The 23201-nt window shown below is 44.9% G+C and overlaps 1 protein-coding gene and 1 long non-coding RNA gene across 2 annotated transcripts; both read left to right on the forward strand.

Moving 5' to 3' along the window:
• The first annotated feature begins 9602 nt into the window (after positions 1–9602).
• Positions 9603–10865, forward strand: LOC139049837 (uncharacterized). The gene has a single exon (XM_070525657.1). The coding sequence runs from the start codon at positions 9748–9750 to the stop codon at positions 10696–10698; it is 951 nt and encodes a 316-aa protein (XP_070381758.1). The 5' UTR covers positions 9603–9747; the 3' UTR covers positions 10699–10865.
• Positions 10866–16193: 5328 nt separating this feature from the next.
• Positions 16194–22881, forward strand: LOC139049838 (uncharacterized). The gene is made up of 3 exons (XR_011508602.1): positions 16194–16294; positions 19857–19992; positions 22772–22881. It is a non-coding gene; the product is annotated as an uncharacterized lncRNA (long non-coding RNA).
• The last annotated feature ends 320 nt before the right edge of the window (positions 22882–23201 follow it).

Below are 23201 nucleotides of genomic sequence, written 5' to 3' on the forward strand. Positions count from 1 at the left end.
TTAGCAGACGCGATCGTTAGTTGGAGTGGTATCTACTGCGCTTATCAGCTCAAGCTGGCCAGACCTGGCAAGTGCCCGGCCTCGAAGCCAATATAATCACGCTCGCAGTAATACTTCTCCCCGGAAAGAGTACTTAATTGTACGCTTCCTTGCAGCGTGCCAGCAGTGTACTTAATTGTACGCTGCTGGCATTCATACTTAGCTACGAACGCTGTGGGTAAATTTGACGCTTTTGATTTCGCCTGTGCATCAACCATAACATAACCGCTCTTTTACAGCAATTCAGTCAATTGCCTTGTTTAGTTCAGCAATAAATCTGAGAAATGGTACAAAACCGTGCATAAACATTGAAAAGACGGAGAGTTTGTGGGGCCAGTTTTCTTTACGAATGTAATCCCTGCTACACACTTAAAATTTTCGCCAGGCATTAAACATCAGATGAGCCCATTTTCGCCACATTCAAACACGGTGTGACGTAGAAGTTTTCCACGACTCCGGGAAACGCGGCTGATAAACGCATTGCAACGTGTTCGAGCGCTTCTTTATTTTATATATATTTAAAATACGAAAACAACTTGCCTTTAAGGCATAATTATTGGTGTGTAATCAGTATTACGTGGGTTGTGCGAGGCCTGTCTTGTGTATGAATTGAAGTAGTGTTTTGTGGAATCTGTCATCACGTATGTAGCGGTCATAGCTGATTGCGTCACTTACAGGAGAGGCCGGCTTGCGGTAGGAGAGGTGAGCGTTCCGATTGTAAGCCTGGACTTGTACAGATTAGGTGGTACGCATCTGCCTATCAATCACTCGGACTGAGCAGTCTGGGGAAGTAGCACGCAGTGGTAAAGGCGACCAGTGTAACTTTAAGATCACAGCTTGTGTAAGGGCAACCCAAGCCCGACGCCTCCAAAGGAAGAACTCCTCCGCCCTAGTAAAGTTAAGGGGAAGAAGCACACACACAGTGGGATAAGAACTCATGCCCAAGTAATTTTTATCATTGCTGAGACTGACGCATATGAAACTTTGCTCGCTCTGGAAATTGGTATGTTTGGTTTTATGTGATGACAGACAGCGTTTAGTTATGCAGCACTCCATAAAGAGGAACTCGGTTTGGCTTTTCCAATTTAGGGTTGTTTAACTTGTACCTAAATCCAAGTACACGAGCATTTTTTCTTTCCTTTTTCTGTTCGTTTTTCGTCGTCGCTTTTTTTTTTTCATTTTGCTCCCATCGAAAATCGGCTGCCGTGACCGCGATTGAATGGACGACCTTGAACTCGGCAGCGAAACGCCTTAAGCACTGGGCTACCGCGGCTAGTATTACTGTAAAAAAGACTGCAACTTTCAGCTATAGAGTTAATATAACCAAATCTAGAAGAAACGCTCGCCATAGCGCCCATGCAGTGAAATCGGGACCTGCAAGGGTGCGGCCATGTTGCAACTTTGCGACACCGCGCAGGCGCCGACGAAGAGATTCGATTCAGACGAGGCGTGCAATGAACGCGAAACAGAGCCTTCCATGGTGGCGCCATCTTGTTCAGGCACCTGCAAATGCAGCCCTTAACGCAAGGTAAAAATGAGCTAAACGTTTCATAAATGGCCAAACGATATTTCTCGAAAATGCACGGAATGAGCTCTGCAAATTGACCGCAAGGACGTGCTCACGTAAATTCTAGTTTTCACATGATATCTTGAATCTTGTTAGCCTGACGAAAATTTTAAATACAACTAGGCGGTGCCTTTGCCCTTTGCCACTGTTTTAGGATGTTATGACTTGGTGTGCTATCAAGCTACGCATTGGATGGACAATATTATATACTCCATAGAGCAAAACGAACAAGGCTAGCATATTATACAGCATTAAGGAAGATCTCAATATAAACACGCAAGCTCCAGATAATTCAGGTAATTAATATTTGATTAGAAATTGGTTCTACATTCTATCCTTTGGGAACGAATAAAAACTTTTGCAGAGATTCCAGGGAACCCATGGAGTTTTTTAGCCGTACAAGCAGCGCACTTTTCGTTACACTGTGGCTCCATTGACGATAAACGATGCTCACAAGGTTCCTTAGATATACAGATTCATGCATTCTTTTGGGCTTAGCCGTTTAGCTATAAAATCAGCGCGCTTTTCGGTATACTGTATATCGGGTCTTTCACTTTCCTTCAATGCTATTCTTTAGTCCTTCTTCTAGCCATAACTGTTCCGCGATAATATTGTGCGTTTTTCCTGCAGTACTGGCTCCACTGACACTGTACTAGGTTTAACTTTCGTTGAATACTGGACATCCCAAAAATCACAGTATGGGATCTTACGGGCCAAAACCCCGGTCTGATTATGAGGCACGCTGTAGTAGGGTACTTCGGAAATTTGGACCACCTCGGGTTCTTTAACCTTTACCCAAATCTATGTACACGGGTCTTTTCGCATTTCGACCCCGTCGAAATGCGGCCGCCATGACCGGTATTCGATCCCGCGACCTGGTGCTGAGCAACCCAACACAATAGCGACCACGCGGGCGATACTGAACGTCATTGATACTTTTGTGCTTAACTTATTGAGCATAGATGTTAACTCCTGCGATAATTGGAGTACTGTGGATGTCTGTGAAATTCGCTGGAGACGTTCCTTTCGACATGCATATTAGCCGAATCTCTGAAACAGTGGCATTCAGATGAATAAATATGGTGTATTAAGTTCCGAATGCATGTTCCGATTATGAGGCTCGCCCTACTAGGGGACACGGGAAATGTGGACCACCAGGTGTTTTTTAACATGCACCTAAATCTAAATACAAAGGGTGTTTTCACATTTCACTTCCGAGAAATGCAGCGGCTGTGAGAAAGGTTGAGAGCAGCACAGATATCTCTAGAAATTATTTAATGACGTAATAGTTCTGCGGAAACCCGCAAGGTGGAAACATCCACGCATCCGCGTTCATTTCGATTTGTTACATCTCACGGCAGCCATGAGATGACGAAGGAGCATGATCGCGGCGCTGGAATACGCTAGAAAAAGGAAATTTCGTTGTCCGCGCGCGCGATGGCATTACTTTGGAACAAGCAGACGAAACGGAAGCCCATCTGTTATCGCACGGCACGAAGTGAAATAAGAACATGCGGACATTCGACTTGTATGCTTCATCATTTCTCTTAACTCTAACTCATCTATTGAAGAATCATAGTAAACGAATAAATTATTTCGACTTGTATAATTTTTGATGTCACATGTCACTACGAGTGACGTCACAGCTGCCATGTACGTAGGCACCCTTGCGCGATATACGTCGACTCTCTCGCTGGAATGGCGGCGTCCGCGAGGAGAACGGCAAGCGGCGTTTCGTTTAACATATAAGCTCTTAGCACGACGCATAGCAAAGTAATACTTAGCAGACACGAAGGTTAGCGCGACTGGTATGCAATGCGCTTCTTAGCTCAATATGGTCAGACCTGGTGAATGGCCAGTCCTTGAAGGCAATATAATATCGTGGGTAGTAATAGTTGTTCCGGGAAAGCCGGCTGAATTGTGTAGCCCTCTTCATGGAACACATTTATAAGGCTGCCGCGCTTATCGAATACGTAATTTAATACAGAAGCAGCGGTTACATCGGACGCTTTTGTTTTCGTCTACGCATTGCCCACGGCATGCCTCTTCTTTTCAAGCAATATAATCAAGTGCCTCGTTTAGATCAACGATGAATTTCGGTAATGGTACAAACCATGCGTAAAATTTGAAATTAGAGACAGTCTGTGCAACCAGTTTTCTTTAGAAATGTATATACAGCTACAAAATGAAAATTTTCGCCATGCAGGAAACATCAAATGAGCCTCATTTATGCCACATGCAAACTTGGCATGACGTCGAAATTTCCCAAAGGACTAAAAGACATGGTTGATAAAACACCGTGTAACGTGTTTGAGCACTTTCTTTTTATATGTTTCTTTATTTCGATAACGCATTGCCCTGAAGCCTTAATTCTTGATGTGTATGTCTGTAATATATGTGTGTTGTGAAGCCCGTGTAGTGTATAAATTGAAGCAGTGTGTTATGTGGAATCTGTTATCACGCACCCAGTGGTAATAGCTGGTTGTGTCACTGTAGCGGAGGCAAGCATGCAGTGGCATACGTGAGCGTTCCGATTGTAGCCCTACACTTCTACATATTACGTGCTACGCATCTGCCTATCCGTCACTGGGAGTGAGCAGTCTGGACATGCAGCACCTCATGGTACATGCAACCGGTTATACTTTGAGATCAGAGCTGGCGTAAAGGTCGTCCCGGTCCGAAGCCTTTTACCGCAACTTCCTCCTCCCTAGAAAGGTGAAGGGGGAGGGATCAGAAAGTGAGATAGGAGCAGAGTTTGGGAAAAAGAGCACTTGCCCACGCAATATATATAGTGGCTGAAACTGACGCTTTCGAGACTTTGCTGACTCATAACGCTAGAAATTGTACTGTTCGGTTTTACGCGCCGAAAGCCCGCTTTGAATAAGAGGCATGCCATAATGAGGCACTAGGAGCGGGTTTGCCAATTTCGGGTTCTTTAAGGTGCACCTAAATCCATGTACAAGCTCGTGTTTTTGTTTCTTTTTTATTTTTCGTCTTTTTTTTCCATTTCGCCTCTGTCGAAATTCGATCGCCGTGGCCGCTATTGAATGTACGACCTTGAGCTCAGCAGTGAAAAGCTTGACGCAGTAAGCGACCACGGCTTGCATCACACACAAAACAGGCTCCAACGCTCACCTATCGAGTTAACAAAAACAACTCTTGCGCCCGTGCCAAGGTAAATTTACCTGGTAGCGAAGCTTCCTCAGGAGCCCATACGTTCAAAATAGGGAGGTTGATCGCTCCATCTGTATCTGGAGGGAACAATTCAGGCAGAAGAAAAAATAATGTGACGCCATATCCGTTAAAAACAGAAGTGACATCATTTTGTTTTGGAAGGCGCGAAACATTTGTTCGCCTGCCTTTAAAGCTATATATTCGAATGCTCCGCCATTGGGCTTGATGGGCGTATCGAGAATTCAGCGTGGGAAGCGATGCAGGAAAAAACCAACCCTACGGTTGTCGAAATCGCACCCCTGCAGAGAACATACTTTCTTTGGAGGCCGACGAAAGCTTTATGTTGGAGTGCTTTAGGTGATGAATTTACCCCGCGCCACCAAATTCAGACAAACTTCGACAGGCATAGAAAGCACAACGTGTGAGGGGGACGTATTTCAAGAGGTGAACTTAACGAGCGCGGCGTTCTGCACGCTTCAAGGGGTACACTGCACTAAGAGTTATCGCGGCGCCAACGCCGCCGTACCCGTCGTGGTTGCTCAGTGGCTATGGTGTTGGGCTGCTGAGCACGAGGTCGCGGGATCGAATCCCGGCCACGGCGGCCGCATTTCGATGGGGGCGAAATGCGAAAACACCCGTGTGCTTAGATTTAGGTGCACGTTAAAGAACCCCAGGTGGTCAAAATTTCCGGAGTCCTCCACTACGGCGTGCCTCATAATCAGAAAGTGGTTTTGGCACCTAAAACCCCAAATATTATTATTAACGCCGCCGTAACGGTGGGCGCTGAAAAGAAATGTATTTTTAGTAATAATAAAATTAAATCAACTTCTATTTCCTTAACTCCTCACGAATGTGTGAAATTGATCAAGAATTTTATTATTCGTTAACGAATGTAGCTGTGTCTCGCTTGAATCAAAAAACGCTTTTATCTTTCCCATTTTTTGTTGCTTACAAACGTAGTCACGCTTCAGTTGCTGCTCCCATAACCACCCTTTCTGATGTCGGTGACAGTTTTTACTGAACTGCTTTCACTCGAAGCATCGCAACCTATTTGGATCGACCTTGCCCATGCATTCAAATCTACAACTGCGAGGACGCCGCCATGCGGCTACATTGCGCCGCCGCGCATGCGCCGAGGACGAGATGCTATTCAGGCAAGACGCGCAATCAACGCGATATACTGAGCCCCTTTTTCATTATATTGGCGTTATCTAGCTCAGAGGCCTGCAAACGTAAAACTTAAGGCACTCTAAAAATAAGTGAAATGATTCACAAATGGTCATCCAATATTTCTCCTAAATATGCAGGAGCTTTACACATTGTCCGTATGGACGTGCTCGTGTAAATGATAGTTTTCGCATCATGGTACTGAATATTGTGAGCCTGACAGAAATGGGAGGTATCAACTAGTCGGCAACTTTCCCTGTTGCCACTTCGCGCAGATTTACTCTAATGTGTCTAGCGGTGAAATTACTACGATGTCATGCCTTATTGCGTCATTAAGCCAGTGAAAGGGCAAATGTACTCCATAATGCGAAACAATAAGCTTAGCATTTTTCAAGGGAGGAAAGGAGGTCTCCATATAAAGACGCGAGCTGTGGATGTTTTAGGTAAATACTTTTTGATCACCATTCGCATAAGCCCAGATCATTTTGAGAACTGAAGAAGAAACTTGTGTGGAGATCCCAGTGCACCCATGGGGTTTGTGTAACGTACCAAGAGTGCGCTTTTCGTTGGGATGCTGGCTCCATGGACAGTGTTGCGACAACTGCCACGACTTTACATACTAAAGCTTCGTCTGTGTAATCATAGAGAAAGAAATTCAACAAGAACTGGCTAGACGAAACCCGTGATCGCTAGTAATAATAATAATATTTGGGGTTTTACGTGCCAAAACCACTTTTTGATTATGAGGCACGCCGTAGTCGAGGACTCCGGAAATTTTGACCACCTGGGGTTCTTTAACGTGCACCTAAACATAAGCACACGGGTGTTTTCGCATTTCGCCCCCATCGAAATGCGGCCGCCGTGACCGGGATTCGATCCCGCGACCTCGTGCTCAGCAGCCCAACACCATAGCCACTGAGCAACCACGGCGGGTGTGATCGCTAGTCGTAAACCTACGCGTTAGCTCACGCAAGCACCGGAAAAAAAAAGCATCTGAAAGGATATCGCTAAGTATGGACAGCTGGGTCAGTTGCTTGTGATTAGCATTATGAAACATCGTTCCAGCGCACAATTGAACACGGACGAGAAGAGAAAGACAACACGAACGCCGGACTTCAACTGAATTTTATTCATGGAAAACAGGGCTTTATGTGCACAGGGGGAGGGAGGAGGGGCTGCTAGTGCGCAGGACCACCCAAAAATATTTCCTTGGTCTAGGCAACAGTCATCACTAATGTCAAACCAAAATAAGAAAGGAATAAAAGCAAAAAGTTAAAAAGGGGAAAAAACTTTTCCTGCTCTTTTTTTACATCACTCAGTACAATCTTGCTCATCTCCCGCCCTACCTAGCTGATTCGACACATGTATGTATAAATAAATAAATACCTAAATAAATAATTAAAAAAATAAAAAATAAATAAGTAAAAATGTGTCCTTGAGTTGAACTAAGGGTAAAGCTTATCGATTGTAAGCCCGCATTCAAACCCTTTGATGAATTTCAAGTTGCCCTTCAATTTCGGCCCTCGAGATTGTACAAGTTATGGACATTGCTCAACAAAAAGATAACAAAGTTAAATTCTTCCGGATACTTGAGCACTGCGTATGTACACGTACTACGATGTATGTATGTATGTATGTATGTATGTATGTATGTATGTATGTATGTATGTATGTATGTATGTATGTATGTATGTATGTATGTATGTATGTATGTATGTATTATGTATGTATGTATGTATGTATGTATGTATGTATGTATGTATGTATGTATGTATGTATGTATGTATGTACCCTATTGGAAAATCCTATTTAAATTCAAACTGGGTTATACAGGTTTAAACTGGCTCTAACAGGGACCTGTTTAGCAACAAACAGGTATAAACAGGACCAGTTTACACATGAACAGGTTTGAACGGGGTCCCGTTTGGCATGCAAACAGGTATAAACTGGACCAGTTTACACACGAACAGGTCTGAACGGGGTCCCGTTTGGCATTCAAACAGGTATAAACTGGACCAGTTTACACACGAACAGGTCTGAATGGGGTCCCGTTTGGCATTCAAACAGGTATAAACAGGACCAGTTCACACTCGAACAGGTCTGAACGGGGTCCCGTTTGGCATGCAAGCAGGTATAGGCATGACCAGTTCACGCAGAAATGGGTCTTAACAGGAGCCCTGTTTGCAACTAAACTGGCTTATACTGGATGCAGTGGCACCATATAGGGTCGCCTGTTTGTCACAAAAGCTGGTTTAATCTGGAGCTTTGTGGCAACTATACTGGATGGCATCATGCATACAAGTTTAATGCTTGAATATAACTGGGGAGGAGCTTTTTTATTGTTCGACATCCTGACAATTTAACCCCTAGTGCTAAATTGGGCCATTATCAAGCTCTACAGAAATTGCGTGAACACCTCGGAACATTCACAGACCAAACTGCGATATGATAGCTGCGAATTTCAAACCGATTCCCGGTCCTGCCCAGTTGAAAAAGACAACAGGAATTCCTGCTGCAAATACAGAAATTTCTGTTGTACGACAGAAGTTCCTAACGTTTCTGTAGCTGCGACAGACATTTCTGGCGTTACGACAGCAATTCTGACGTCGCAACAGAAACATTAGGTCGCGACGGCCAAGAGTTCTGAAGTCGCAACAGAAGCACTTTCCGTTGCGGCCCTTTAAAATGTCAGCTTCGCATCGGTGGTGTACACTGCACTTTTCTCTTGCGCGGTATTCAATCGTGCTTCTCTGAAGCCGGCAATACTGATAGCACCGACACCGGTATTAAAGTCGACGTGGCCAATTGTTATAATTGTGCCGTGACGACGCGGCACCAGCAACGCGCTACCGGCCTCCTCAAAATCGGCCGCTGATCAAAATCATACCATCTGCGGGAATGACTGCGTATCCGCTTTGTTTTATTTGGTAAGATGGGGCACACAGTCCTGTGGACTTACATGTGCGGTTACACTGACACATTAGTTAATTTCCCAGAAATACTGCACAAGCTTATGCGAAGCGGAAAAGAAGTTTTGGATTGTTTCACAAAGTTGCGTGAAAAGCTTTCTCGCTCGGGTCTCTTTAATCTGGTACAGCGCTGCCGTGAGAAGCCAGTATACTGTCCGGATCAAGACTCACCCACGAGTGTTTATGTAGCTATTTTGCATTGAACGCACGAATTATATGCGAGCTCAAAAGTGTAAAGAGCAAGAGACAACTGTCGAAATTAGCAGTAAAAACCTTCAGTGTCCCCGGTCACCGTTGTCTATTTCTGAATTTCTTATTAAATATGGATATCGTTACAGCAAAATTGATGTTCTAGCATGCCACGATGTACCTGTCGATGGTAACAACACTTTTGCGCATATAGAGATACGGCAGTTGACGCGACCGGTGAAGTGAAAGCGCATCTTGGCTTTTAAAATGTAAATATAAACAGCAACTCAGAGAGAGATTTATATTGCTAGCCTAGTCGAGATGTGGGCGTGTCGAGATGTGGGCGTGTTTGGCGTGGTGCTCAGACGCGTCTTGGCTACCGAAGTGGAAGGACGTGCTACCATGTGCTCCTTTGTAGGGGCGGTTTCAGCGGCCCGTGTGGGCCGTGGTATCAGGTGTACTGAAAAGCCGGCTGAAGACTACCAGGTTGTTCTGCCTCATCTGCCCACAGGTGCTTCTGTTTTAAACACCGTTTTTTTGCATGCCGATGTGAAAGCCAGGCCATATCGAGTGGAGCATGTCCGAGATAGCCTTGCACGTCTTTCGTTGCTGCCGGAAGTGGTGGCCCTCGGGGCATACCAAATGAATCACCTGTGGGCAGTGACGTTTAAGGACGAGGAAGGCAAGAGGAAGATATTAGAAGCTGAAGCGTTCAACGTTAAAGACCATCGCTGCATGGTCATCGACCCGCGCGACCGAGGTGTCCGACTGAAGCTATACTGGCTGCTTCATGGCGTACCGGACGAAGACGTGCGAGTGGCTTTGGCGCCGTTTGGAAAAGTGACGGAAATTAGCAGAGACAAGTGGAAGGTCAAGGGCTGCATTGACAAAGGATCAACCACCCGCTCGGTGACGCTGAAATTAAATGTGGGCCTCACTGTGGACGACCTACCACACCAACTGCGTGTTGCTGAGGATATGGCGCTCGTCTTCGTTCCTGGCAGAGCGCCGCTCTGCCTCCGATGCCGTGGCATCGGACACATCCGGCGAGAGTGCCGCGTTCCACGATGTGGGGTCTGTCGTCGCTTCGGCCACGATGATTCCCAATGTGTGCGCTCTTATGCCAGCGTTACAGGCCCACTCCAAAGGGACGTAGTATCCGAACACATGATGGACGCTGCAGATGCCGAAGAAGCTAGCAGGGAGGACAACGACGTGGCGAAGACTCCTGCAAAGCCCCTTGAACCCTCCCCAGGAGCTGTCCAGGAAGCGACCCTGGGGGGTGAGCCCTTGGCTGCAGCCCCGGAAACGAAGCCAGAGACTGCGACATGCGACGCAGGCGTGAACGCAGCAAGCGCGTCATCGTCACTGCCGCAAGAAGTCGGCCAGGAAGCAACGGACGTCGAGATGATTACGACCGGAAGCATCGCTGCAAAGCGTGCTCACGAAGACACTGGCAATGCAGGAATAACTACTGCGTCGGGCACCGGCGAACCTCCAACGAAGGCATCGACTACGCGGCGGTCTATGCGCAAACCGCAGCCGAACGTGCCGCCTGGCAGTTGGGTGGCCCCTAAAACGCCTCCGCCCTAGCGGAGGACCCGTTCCAGTAGCCTTCAACGATGACTACAAGAACCCCACAGCTTCGATGTGAGTAGGACGCTTGGCCAAGCAACCCCATGAGATGGCGTCTAACTTTAAATCTAGCCTACGCGTTGCGACATTGAATGTGCGAGGAATGTGTTCGCGCAGGCGGCAGTGCCAGATTAGTCGCATGCTTTTGGAGAATGACGTTGACCTTCTGGCTGTGCAAGAAACAAAAATTGAGAGTGAGGAGCAAACAGAACAGATGGTTCAAGTTTTTCGACCTAGATACAGTGTATGTGTGTGCCATGCTGTTGGACGGTCAGGAGGCTGCGTCATTTTTATTCGCAATAGCATATCGGTTGTAGAAAAAGTGTCCACCTGCGAAAGTGGGAGACTTGTAGCATGTGATTTTATTTTTGCTGGTCTACTGTGGCGCGCTGTCTGCATCTACGCACCGAACAAAATTCATGAACGCGAAATTTTTTTTAAGTATGCTGAAGGATTTTTGAAAACAGAACGACATGTTGTGCTTCTTGGGGATTTCAACTGCGTCTGTACAGCTGAAGATAAAACGACGAGCCTCAAAGTACGCGATAGAAGCGCTGAGCTGTTGAACGCGATAGTAAATGAGAGAGAGCTTGAGGACATTGGTTATGCAATGACGCGAGATGGCCAAGCACGGTATACACACTTTCAAGGTGATTCCCATGCCAGGCTTGATAGAATATACGTACCGGCGAAGTTTGTACCACTGTGCTCCTCTTATGAAACACAATATCTCAGTTTTAGCGATCATGGTTTGGTCTCGATTACGATAGGCGAAAAACGAAAGAGTGTCAAGTTTAATTGGTTCCTGTGGAAGTTCAATGAAAAACTGCTGCAAGATGAATTGTTTGTCACGAGAGCCAAGGAGTATCTTTCAAATGCCCTGCATACGGAAACCAACTGTTTCATATCAGTGTGGGAGCAGTTTAAATGCGACTTTAAAATTGCTGCCATCGATAGAGCATGCCTATTGCGTCACAAGGAAAGGCAACAAGAGGAACAGTTACACAGTGAACTGGTGTACATGTTAGGGGTAGAACATGAAGTGCCTGGAGCGTTTAAAACAGAAATACGAGAGGTGAAAGCGAAACTCGAGTTGATCGACGAAGATAAGTACCGCGGCGCAATGATAAGGGCGCGCACTGAAAAGTTGTGGCTGGGCGAAACGCCCAATAAGCGTGTGCTAAGTGAAGAAAAGAAGCATGCTGCAAATAAGGAGATAAATGAAATTCGCTATTACAACAAAATTACACGAGAAAGCGAAGAAATAAAACGTGCATTTGTTGATTTTTATACCGAACTTCTTGGAGGTAGAATGTATGACCCCGAGTACTTCAAAGCCCACTTTCTAACTCTTATGCCAAGATTAGAGGACACGGTTAGAGAATCACTGGAATCTGAAATTACCGTGGCCGAAATTGAAGCGGCAATCGATGACTTGGGTAATGGCAAGTCACCTGGGCCAGATGGACTGGGCGCAGCCGTATACAAATTTTTTAAGGCAGAAATGGCAGTGGCTTTACACCGAGTGATCGCTGAATGCTATGAAAAAAAGCAAGCGCCTCTCTCGTTCAGGACAGCGCACGTAGTAATGATCCCCAAAACTGACGATCCTGCAAAATTACTTTCAGTTGAGTCCTACCGTCCCATTAGTTTGACCAATACAGATTACAAAATATACATGAAAGTGTTAGCTAGAAGGCTCCAAAACGTTATTTAGTCCCTCGTGGGCCCGCATCAAACCTGTGGCATTAAGGGTAGAACAATTTTTACAAACATACACATAGCAAGAAGTATCCTGGAATGTTGTGACGCAATGCATGACCGCGTAGCTATGATTCAGCTAGATTTACATAAAGCGTTCGACAAAGTTGTACATGAAGTTCTGTTTTTATTGCTGGAGCACGTAAATGTTGGATCTGTAATTACTGAAGGCGTTAAAATGGTGTATCATGATTGCACAGCCAAATTAGTGATCAACAAAGAATTAAGTATGTCAATTCCTGTGCGGTCGAGTGTGAAACAAGGATGTGCGTTGTCCCCTCTACTTTTTGCGATATACTTGGAGCCGTTTTGTTTACGTTTGCTTGCAACACCATGTATTCGAGGCTTCATTTTTTTCAGCAGTGAAGTTAAGGTCTTAGCCTACGCGGACGACATAGCCGTGTTTTGCACTGATGCTAGAAGCGTGCAGGAAGTTGTCAGTGTTGCTAAGGCGTTCTGCACAGCAACTGGTAGCGTGATCAGTTGGTCGAAATGCCTTGGATTTTGGCATGGCAACTGGCAGAGCACCCCCGAGGTGTACTGTAATATGAATTGGACCGTCTCCCCCGGAAATTACCTCGGTGTCCCTCTAAATAACTACCTCAATGCTGATGAATATTGGTCCGAGGAAAATAAACGCGTCAAAAATGCTACCGATAAATGGGGTGGCCATAACTTCTCAATGTTCGCAAGAGCTTCCGTTTGTAATATGTTTTTAATTGCAAAAGTGTTCTACGTGTTGCAAGTGATGGCCATGACAAGAACTTCGGTTCAAAAAATCCACCGAGTGTTTGCGACCTTTATTTGGGGATCGCAATGGGAACGCACAAGCCGGTGCAATTTGTTTCACAAGGTGAAAAATGGTGGGCTAGGGCTCTCACACCTGTTTTTCAAGCAGCTGGTAAGCAGATTCTTCTTTGTGCGGGACCAAACTGATGTGTTTTTGAGAACTGTGATCCAAGCGCGATTGCAGGATTATCTATCTGACTTTGTCGTGTCATCTGTTTCTTTTGGAGCTGGACCGCTCAGTCCTTATTTGCGTGAAGTGGTTACTTCTGTACGCCTGCTCAAGGCAAGATTCTCATATGAATACTTGTGTGATGTCACGAAAAAGCGTTTGTATTCTGATATTCTCGATGTATTTTTACCATTACCGGTTTACCGAGCTGCCTACAGGCTAGGTCCTGAGCGCGATGTGTTAAAGCGCGTTAAAAAAATGCCAGTGAGACCCTCTGCTAAAACGTTCTTTTTTCAATTACATACTGACACTCTCCCTGTAAAGCCATGGTTACAAAGCAAAGGTCTTTCTGTACCTTGGTCGGTAAACTGCTTAATCTGTAATAAGCCAGAATCAATTGAGCATATTTTTATTGACTGCCATGACGCCGTATTTCTGTGGGACGTCCTACAAAGAACACTTAAAAAAGAATTGCCGATAAGCCCTTTTGGAATCCGCTTTCTTCCACGTGCAGAAACAGGGGAAGCGCCGAGTGATATGCTAATGCTGCTTTGCATGCACAGCGTATAGAAGACGAGAATGGACATCAGACATTGTCATATACAGGCTCACTCAGCAAGACACTATTTTGTTGAGAGCATTATATACACACGCGACTTGTTCAGAGCACTATGTGAACCCCCGGAATGGCTTCCTGTACTAGACCAATTGGCTTCTGTGAAGCCCTTCTAAACACCTTACACTGGCCGAGCTGTGGCTGGTGTTTTTAAAATATGTACATGTCGTGTAATTGATCTTTTTGTTTGCGTTTGCGAAAAGGCAATAAAGAAAAAAAAATGTTTGGCGTGGTGCGGTGGGAAGATGCTTGTCTCGGAATCGTGAGGTCCGCAGTTCGAATCCTGCGCGAAAGCTTTTTTTTTCTACTTTCTTTTTTTTGTATTAATAATTTTTCTTATCCTTAAAGAGGTCTCTGTCAATTTTTAATCAAATATATTGATCAGAAGCTACAGAATTTTCGACTACAAGACGTCACACTACAGAGAACAGAACGACAGTCACAACGTTCCAAAATACGACAGACTGAAAATTTCCTGTTGTGTTATTCAAGTGGGTGAGACGTCTATACGGCGTATACGCACATTGCCGTCCTTACTATTAAAAGCAACGTTGCTGAAACACGTCGTACAAGACGCTGTACGACTCGCATAACATCGAAATACAACGCCGTCACCATCCATGAGATCACCGAAAGCACGGTCGCTTTCGGTGGCTGCCTACAGATGGCAGCACAAGTAGCGCCGGTAAAGTTACAGGTGATATTATTTTGCCGTCTTCAGCCTTAGCTACATGTGAGTGCGCGCTGCATTGACGCCGTCCGATGCAGTTGTTTAATTGTGTGTACGCTGTGCCGAGAGTAATTGTGGTGCATTTTGTATTCATTGAGAATCACAAAACCACTGGGACCGCGTAATGCAGCCCGCAGTATCCTTCGTGTGGTGCGCCGATGTCGAAGGTATGAGCCTTCGCCACTTTCTTTGTTCCGGGCTCACGAAAAGGATCTCCTCCTCTGGCACTCTCGCATCGTATCACACTGTACGGAAGAATTTGGTGAAAATTGTGCTCTTACGTCCTGTAGTTGATCCGCAATTCAACAGTGTGTGCGCCGGAAGGACCGTTCGTGCAGTCGATGCCGCGGCACCTGTGACGCTAAAAGGAGCGTTTTCCGAGTACGCCTAGAAAGGTAAGTCCGGCGCTTGCGCGCATTCTTCCTGTCTATGGTTCGTGAAGTGTGCGTTCTTGTACGTATCGCAAGATCCGTACAACAACCGAATCCGAATGAGTAAAGCAGCAAGAATTATAAATGTGCTTTTCAAATGGTTGTTCATGTCGCAGTGCACATTTAGCAAAAAGTTCCATGGAAATTGCCCTAAAACGTATTCATGTTACCAACAGCTCTATCTGTGGTTTATTTACTTTCACCTATGAAGCACGCTAGCGCGGGTGGTTCTTTGATCTGAATGGGCACGAAAATTCAAGCAAAGAAAGTTACTGTTTGTGTACATAATTTTTCATTAAGAAATGGTATAGGCATTTCCAGAAGTAGTACGTCGATGTGTCGTCTTCACAGCTAACAGCTGCGCGAGATAGCACCCGATTTCTTCGTCGACGCATGGCCAGATTTTCAGCTTGTATGGAAATTCTTCTGTTTAGAGAGTGTCGTCAGATGACGTGTATTAGTGTCCTGTGTGTTTTCGTGTACTTGTAAAGGGTTCCGATCTTTCAGAGAAGCCGAAATTACCAAAGCAATGTTTCTTTTTAATCGAAAAATCTTTCTCTTTTCTGTATTGTCTCTCCAGAAACAGAGGTGGTCTGTTGTAATTTTGAGCGCATCGTCCTTTGGGAGCAGTGCTTTGTTGCGCCGCATAAACAAATTAGGTTTTGGAACGCTTTTCATGTCCTAAGGAATTTTTCGATAGTACAATTCACATTTCACGTTATACAGCTGTACGTTTGTGTGAACCTTTTCATAGTAGATTCATGTTTGCTACAGTTCGATTTACGTGTTATTTAACCGCCTGTGATGTTACGGTCAGATATTTGCACAACCAGTTGCAGCTTCTTGTAACTGGTTGTATGAGACTTTTTTCAAAATATGACGTGATCTTTTTATATCACAAGTTTGCAGTTTCAGCAGGGATTACAATAAATTAAGCATTTATTATTGTTTAGGGAAGGCAAGATTTTGTGAACCAGAGGCACCTCCACATATGCACCTGCGGCACTTCTGCAGCCTCAACAGCACGGCAAAGTACCTGATATGCATGCTGTGACAAGGTGTGTGCAAAGCAGTCGCTGTCACTTACACGAGCTACAGATTTTGTTCGTATCATCCATGTTTGGAAACTCTCCTGAATTTTTCGTGGGTTTACAAATGTGGGCTCATTTTACAATTTTTTCAATGTCACTTTAGAAAGACAATGAAGTTGTGTTGGTTAAGATGTTTTAAAGCTGTTGAGAGATTAAGGGCATGACATTGTTAAAATGCATGTAAAAAATTAATTGTAATGGTACTTGTACTGGTTTATTATTAGCGATGCAATATCTCTAACAAGAGCATCAGAGGGGCACTTGCTTTAGGGAAGTTTGGTCAGATAAATTCATGAAGCAGCGTAAAGCGGCAGCAGCAAGCACGCTGAGAAAGCTCTGTAATTTAAAAAAAAAACAAATTTGTCAGTTACTGGTTTCAAGTTCGCTGCTGCTTTTTGTGCTGCACGACAAGTTAAATAATGGTTGATAATGTGTGCGTGATGTAATAGTTCTGCGCAAACACACGAGGTGGAGAGAAGTAATTATTCAAGGGAAAATCAGACATCCGCCCGCTCGTAGCATTTGCTACAAAGGAAACCCATATGTGTTCCTCAAAAGGAAAGCCGCACAGTTGAAGAAAAATTCGTCCTGGTCCGGGACTCGAACCCGGGTCTACCACCTTTCCGAGGCAGCCACTCTACCATCTGAGATAACCAGGTGGCTAGCACATGGCAGGGCGAAGTCGAATTAGTTGACAACACGAAGCAAAGGCAAGGGTTTGACGTAATATTTTTTCCCCTTTATTAATTACCTCTCTACACCTTGCGCGTTTCCGCAGAACTATTACGTCAGACCCTTGCCTTTGCTTCATGTTGTCGACAAATTCGCCCGGCCATCTGCTAGCCGCCTGGTTATCTTAGATTGCAAAGCGGCTGTCCCGGAAAGACGGTGGTCCCGGGTTTGAGTCCCGGACCTGGACGGTTTCTTTTTTTCAGCTGTGAGGCTTTCCTTTGGAGGAATCCGTACGGGTTTCTTTTGTAGCAATTGCTACGAGTGGGTGGATGTGCGATTTTCCCTTTATTAATAATGTGTGTGTGTTTATGCAACAATGGGGGTGCTGAGAGCAAGCTTTAAAATAATGTGTGCTATGTCCCCAACAAAGAATTTAGTGTGTGCAGCATTTTTACAAAATATTATGTTCACAGGTTGGCAGGTATGACATAATGTACAACGATATTGTACAACACTTTTGCTGTAGATGCCATATTCATAACGTTCATTTTCTGCCTACTTGAATCGTATATTTAGAATTTGGCCCACCTTCAGTTTGATCAAGTTACATAGGTAGCCCCCTCTGAGGTAAATATAATTAGGGGCTATTGTAGATAAGCATGATATACCTACTCACTGTATTGTGACATATGTTTAGGGACTGTGTTGTGAGGCATGCATATCCTTTTACCTGTATGTCTTGCTGCCGGTTGCCCGACAAAAGCATAAATGCTCTGCCCACCTTTATTATTATGCTTTCATGTAGACTTCTAACATCTGTGCCCACATAGACTCCATGTTCTTAATTACATTTTTCTAAGTATTCACTGTTGTGCATTACATTATTGTGTTACATTACTGTGCATTACATGCTTTTCTTTGTTTTATTTGGGAGGGGGTACTCATTTCTATAATATTACAGAGAATAGGACTTCAAAACAAAAAATTGGAGGACGCTTAAGCTTCGCCTTCAAGAGTGGGACGCGACAGCGTTCCCGTCGACCCGCCAAGGGGTATAAGACAATGCGCTACGGCACAGCGATCACTTACGATGCGCCCCGCATCGGACTTAGCGCCCACCTATCACGCGGTGAGCGTCGAGCAACGCAGCGTTCGCCGCGGCAACGAAACGTGCGCCTGAGCGAAAGAAACGAACCAAAGAACTCGGTGTCTCGGAGGGGAAACGATCTACGCCAGCCGCCAGCCGCCAAACGTCGTGATCGGCACGGGCAGAGAGATAGATAGTAATCTAAACCGGCAGCACGGCGAAGCGTCGTCAGGGGAGAGGGAGTCCCGCGACGCGCCTGGCAGCGGTCCCAATGCGCGCGCGGCGCGCCTCCTGTCGGGGCAGCGCCGTACATTGAGAGGAGGGGGTCTTCTGTGTTTGCCGCAAGATGGCTCTGCGTGTGCGGAAAGCGCAGAAGAAATGCAGCGGAAACGCACTTCGCAACTCGTGTAATTGTGACTTCTGTACGTTACATGTTCATAATTACCGATATACACCGCAGTATAACTTTCCACGGCTCGTTTCGAAGGCAACACCGCATTCACTAGAGGCGCGTTTGCACCGCTTGGAAGCATCGAACTCGTGGCTGAGTGGTAGCGTCTCCGTCTCACACTCCGGAGACCTGGGTTCGATTCCCACCGGGCCAATCTTGGAAGTTGCTTTTTATTTATGAAGCGCCTGCCGTGATTTATCGCTCACGGTCAACGACGCCGACACCGACGCCGACGACACCGGCTTTTCTGCGACACGAGCTCCTTAACGCTATCGCGTTAAAAAGCCACGAAAGGTGGCTTCAAAGTGTATGATGCTTGGAATTCTACATTCCATCCCCTAAAGCGCTAACAGTAGTAAAACATTCCTAATTGCCTTTTTTATAAGCTAGCTGCCAGATACATAGTCCCATTATGAGAGTATGTTATTTTTCTTTCTTTGGTCTGACTTGTTTTGTTGAACGTTCTCCTGGTTAGTTCAGAATTTGTTTTCTTGCCACCTCATGCAATACTCCAACTGGAGCCTATGAGCTATGTGTATAATAAATAACTAAATTCCTAAAGCATGCAACAAACCATGCAGCATAGCATTTAAATGTTGCCAGTTTATAATGCTTCTTGAGTGCAGCGCAGCATGGAGCTTGAGGCTGATCTCTTCAGATGTAAAAAAAAATTGCAGGTTATGAAAATGTGGTCCTGCAAACTGCTGGTTACGCATGTCAGTCAGCCTGTTGCAGTGGTCACAAGTGAGAATGTAACCAAAAGCTGGGCGTTCTCGGCCATTTTGCATATGGCACAGGATAAAGCTTCACCTCTGCTATTGCTTCTCTTATAATAATGGCCTTCGAGTATACATGCCGAGTTATGCTTCTGGGGACACTTACTAGTTAACCTTATCAGGTAATACCATTAGCCTTATGGGTGCTGTAATGTTGCAGTGCCTGCAGGATGGCCAGCATTACAATACACATTAAAATTATTGTACAAGTCATGCAATGGTATCGGGATTGGCCCACCAAGTGACACCCTTTAATTACACTATACCTGGGATCAGCCCAGCTCACTCAGTCAGGGAGACATCCATGCATAAGGGGAGGGGTATAGCAAATAGAGGGCGTTCAATTAATCTTTCTCACATAGATAGCTCATACATATAATCTTTCTTAAATTGCATGCTTTGTTGCTCAAAGTGAAGTTACTTATGTGCATAATGTCAGCATTTCGATCCTATTTATGCCTAACGAAAGTTGCTTTGTTCAGTGTCACTTTTTGTATTGTTTCGCTTGTGATTCTAAGCTCAGTTGTTTTATAACTGCTATAGGTATGGCTGGACCTGGAGAAGAAGTGTAAGCAGACCATGCTATGTTGCTGATCTGCGCTGATCTCCACATCTAAGTTGGTCCCGCGACAGTTGGGCGCCATTGTGCCTTGCTTCATTGACAAGGTGATATAATATGGTGAGCTTGTACTTCAATATCAGTATTGAAAATTATGTTAAGGAAAAAAGGCAAGGATTGGTCTTTATGATAGATACACTCATGTTCTTTCTTTAAGGTGTTCTTTTGACACTGTTCTGCCTGGACATATTTTTAGAGAATTATAACAGTCCTTTATTGCAAAGTGCCATGGCGCTAGTTTATGCGTTAAAGTAGCACTCTTTCACCAAAAAAGCCGTATTTAGCACACAGTTCACAAGGAAAGAAAGGAGGCAACAGGACAGAGTGCTACTAACAGTTCAGTATTAAAGCTCGCACAGTAATATTGTGCAAAAGGTGAAAGGGGGAGAATAGATCTGAATACATATTGTTCGCACAGAAACGAAAAGGACGCATCACGTGGTGAGTGTGACACTTGTTTTACAATGATAAGAAGCAGTCTCACTGTCTAGTAATTCTCTGTATGGGGAGCTAGTGCTAGGTTCCTCGTTACACATATAAGAAAAGCCTCAGATATCTCTCCAGTGCTTTTGTCTTTATATTTTGTCACGATCAAGCAGCTTTCAAACATAGGTGCATGTGCACCGAGAGTAGTGCACTACCACTGCTAACTGACCCTCGCATCAAGTTTGCTTGGTCACGCTGCCAGTCATTTATACATGGGCCGGTTTATCCGATGTAGCCTCTACTGCATGAAATGGTATGTGATAGACACTGCACCTGTGTACTGGTACGTGCTTTCTTACATGATTTTTTTCAGAGATAGTGATGCAGGCCTTTTCATTATTTACATGCCTACACAACAAACCACGCATTATCTGTGCTTAGAAAGAATTGTAGGAAAATCTAGCACGAGGCAACTGTTCTCAGCACGAAACAAACTTGATTCGTTGGTTTTCGTTCATTATTGCGATCACACTAAGGCAGACAAGCTTGTAGGCTATGCTTCTGCAATTTGTACAGCACACTGACAGCACTGGTGTGGGCCTAATCTGTGGGCTGACTGATGGCACCTTCTACGGCGCAGACCACTTGTGTTGGGCGAGGCACCAATGTTGACGTTTGTTCCCTTGTGCAAAACAGCAGTCCTAGGTTTAGAGTAGCTGTAGGAAGACAAGGTAAACATAACTTCCATGGCTTGAGTGGGCTCATTTCTCTTGGGGCATCTAGCTTTTTTTCTTGCAACTGTGCAGAGGTGCTTCCCTAGAGTCAGCGTGAAAATGGCATAGAGTTGTGCATTCGGGAACTCCTGAACATTGATCTGCCGTAGTTAGGGCCTTGCGAAAATGCACTGTCTACCAAGTGGTAGGAGGTGCATTATTCAGCCACTGATTTCCTGTTGGCATGATTGCACTCGTGCTGTCAGTAATTTCTTGGCTTGCCGAATTATCTTGAGGCCCCACGCTGATGATGCTACCGATGTCTTCATGTGCAGATTTTCAGGATGAGGTTTTTTGCTTTGCAAATGTTGTTGAAAGGTAGGTGGTGTTACAGGTAGCTATTCTAAATATTAGTGAAATGAATTGGCCCATCTTGCTTTGTCAAACATCGTCACGCCGACATCAGTTGCACAAACAAAAAACCTGGCCTATTTGCAGCGTCGCGCACGAAGAAACAAACAAATCAGTTGCTGGATTGTCTTGACATCGCATACTAAGCTGAGACCAGAACTGCTGTAGCTACAAACCAGTCAGAAACGATGATGATGAGCAGGGATTCGCAGTAGCGCCACTTCGTGGGGCACCAAGGAGGCTCCGTTCAAAACAAAAATGGCGTTCAGCAAGTAGAACCATGCAACGGTCAGAGTCGGTGCATGGTGCTCTCGATCAAGTTGGCTCAAGGAGTGTCTGAAAAATCAGACGAGAGGTTGCAAGGCGTCCGAATATTCGGAAGTTGTTATACATTATGGTCCATGGGGAGAATGGCAGTGCTGTGAAGCAGACCAAGTAATCATGTCCGGAAAATCAGTCGGCGACTGTACCTATACCTATGTGTCTATGTATACCTAGGTGCAACAGTGTTTGCTATGATCTGTGCCAGAATTGCTGTTGCCCGTTGATGCCCAACATGTAGGGTGTCAAATTGTAAAATACCTTGCAAAAGTGATCTACAGAAAAATACCGCTTCTGCTATATTTGGCTTTTGCAAAAAATTTAGCGGCTGCTGGCACCTACCTTAAAAGGCTTTATACGGTCTTCGCATGGCCAGGGCCTTGTACTTTTGTAAGTTTGCTTATCTCGAAATTTACCCCAGTTTTTATAACTTCAACTTGGCAGGATACCTAGTCTCCTTTAACGTGTACCCAATAGACCTTACATAGGGGTTTTGGCATTTCTCTGCCATCTAAATGCCGCCATTGTGGCCGGGATTCAATCCCGTGCCCTCTGCCTGAGCAGCGCAATGTCAAAGCCAGTACATTACGGTATTTTGCTGGCAGAAGGGTTTAGTTTCTGAATAATTTATTATCTCAACCTGTCGGTGTTGTTTTTAAAGGTATTTCATGTTTGTATTCTGTTGCTTCAATACTAGTAATTATTGTTAATCAAACGATGTGTCCATCTTTTTCCTATAAGACTTGCTTCAATCGCCTGCTAATTATGACAGCTTATTCTCCCACAGTAATCCATGTTCCCTTGAAACATAGGCAGTGCATGAAACCACATATTTTTCAATAAGATTTATTCATTATCTTCTATGACCGGAATGCTGAACCTTTCTTATCTGTGAAAACATAGGCGAATTTGCCTATGTGCTAACCTGTTGCATGAGTCAAGATAAATTATTGGCTTTACTTTTTCAGGTGGCCTGCTCGCTCTCACCCAAGCAACCCACTCCAGCGGTCTTCTCTCGGCAGACTGGATGCATCGAAATACCGTTAGAAGGTCCAATAAACAGTGCTTGGGACATTTATGACATGCTTTTATTTAAGCCGGAGGACTTCAGGCTTAATGAAAGCTCAAGTGGGTGTACAGAAATACCTACGTAAAGTATACTTGTCTTTTCCACTTACAAGTACATGCCAATACTTTGCCTGACAATTTTCACCCCAAAATTACGCTATACTGTGGATTTGTGAACAAACCATTACAGCAAAAAGCACTGCATTAAGACGAGTACAAGTAATCAAACATATACTAAACTTGCAAGAATTACATTTGCATACTTGTAGTAAATATGAAAATGAGGTACAGTCTTCTTCAGGGTGCATTTTCTTGTAGGTCATACATAGA

Source organism: Dermacentor albipictus, chromosome 9 (genome assembly GCF_038994185.2).
Source record: "Dermacentor albipictus isolate Rhodes 1998 colony chromosome 9, USDA_Dalb.pri_finalv2, whole genome shotgun sequence".
In the NCBI taxonomy this organism is placed as follows: domain Eukaryota; kingdom Metazoa; phylum Arthropoda; class Arachnida; order Ixodida; family Ixodidae; genus Dermacentor; species Dermacentor albipictus.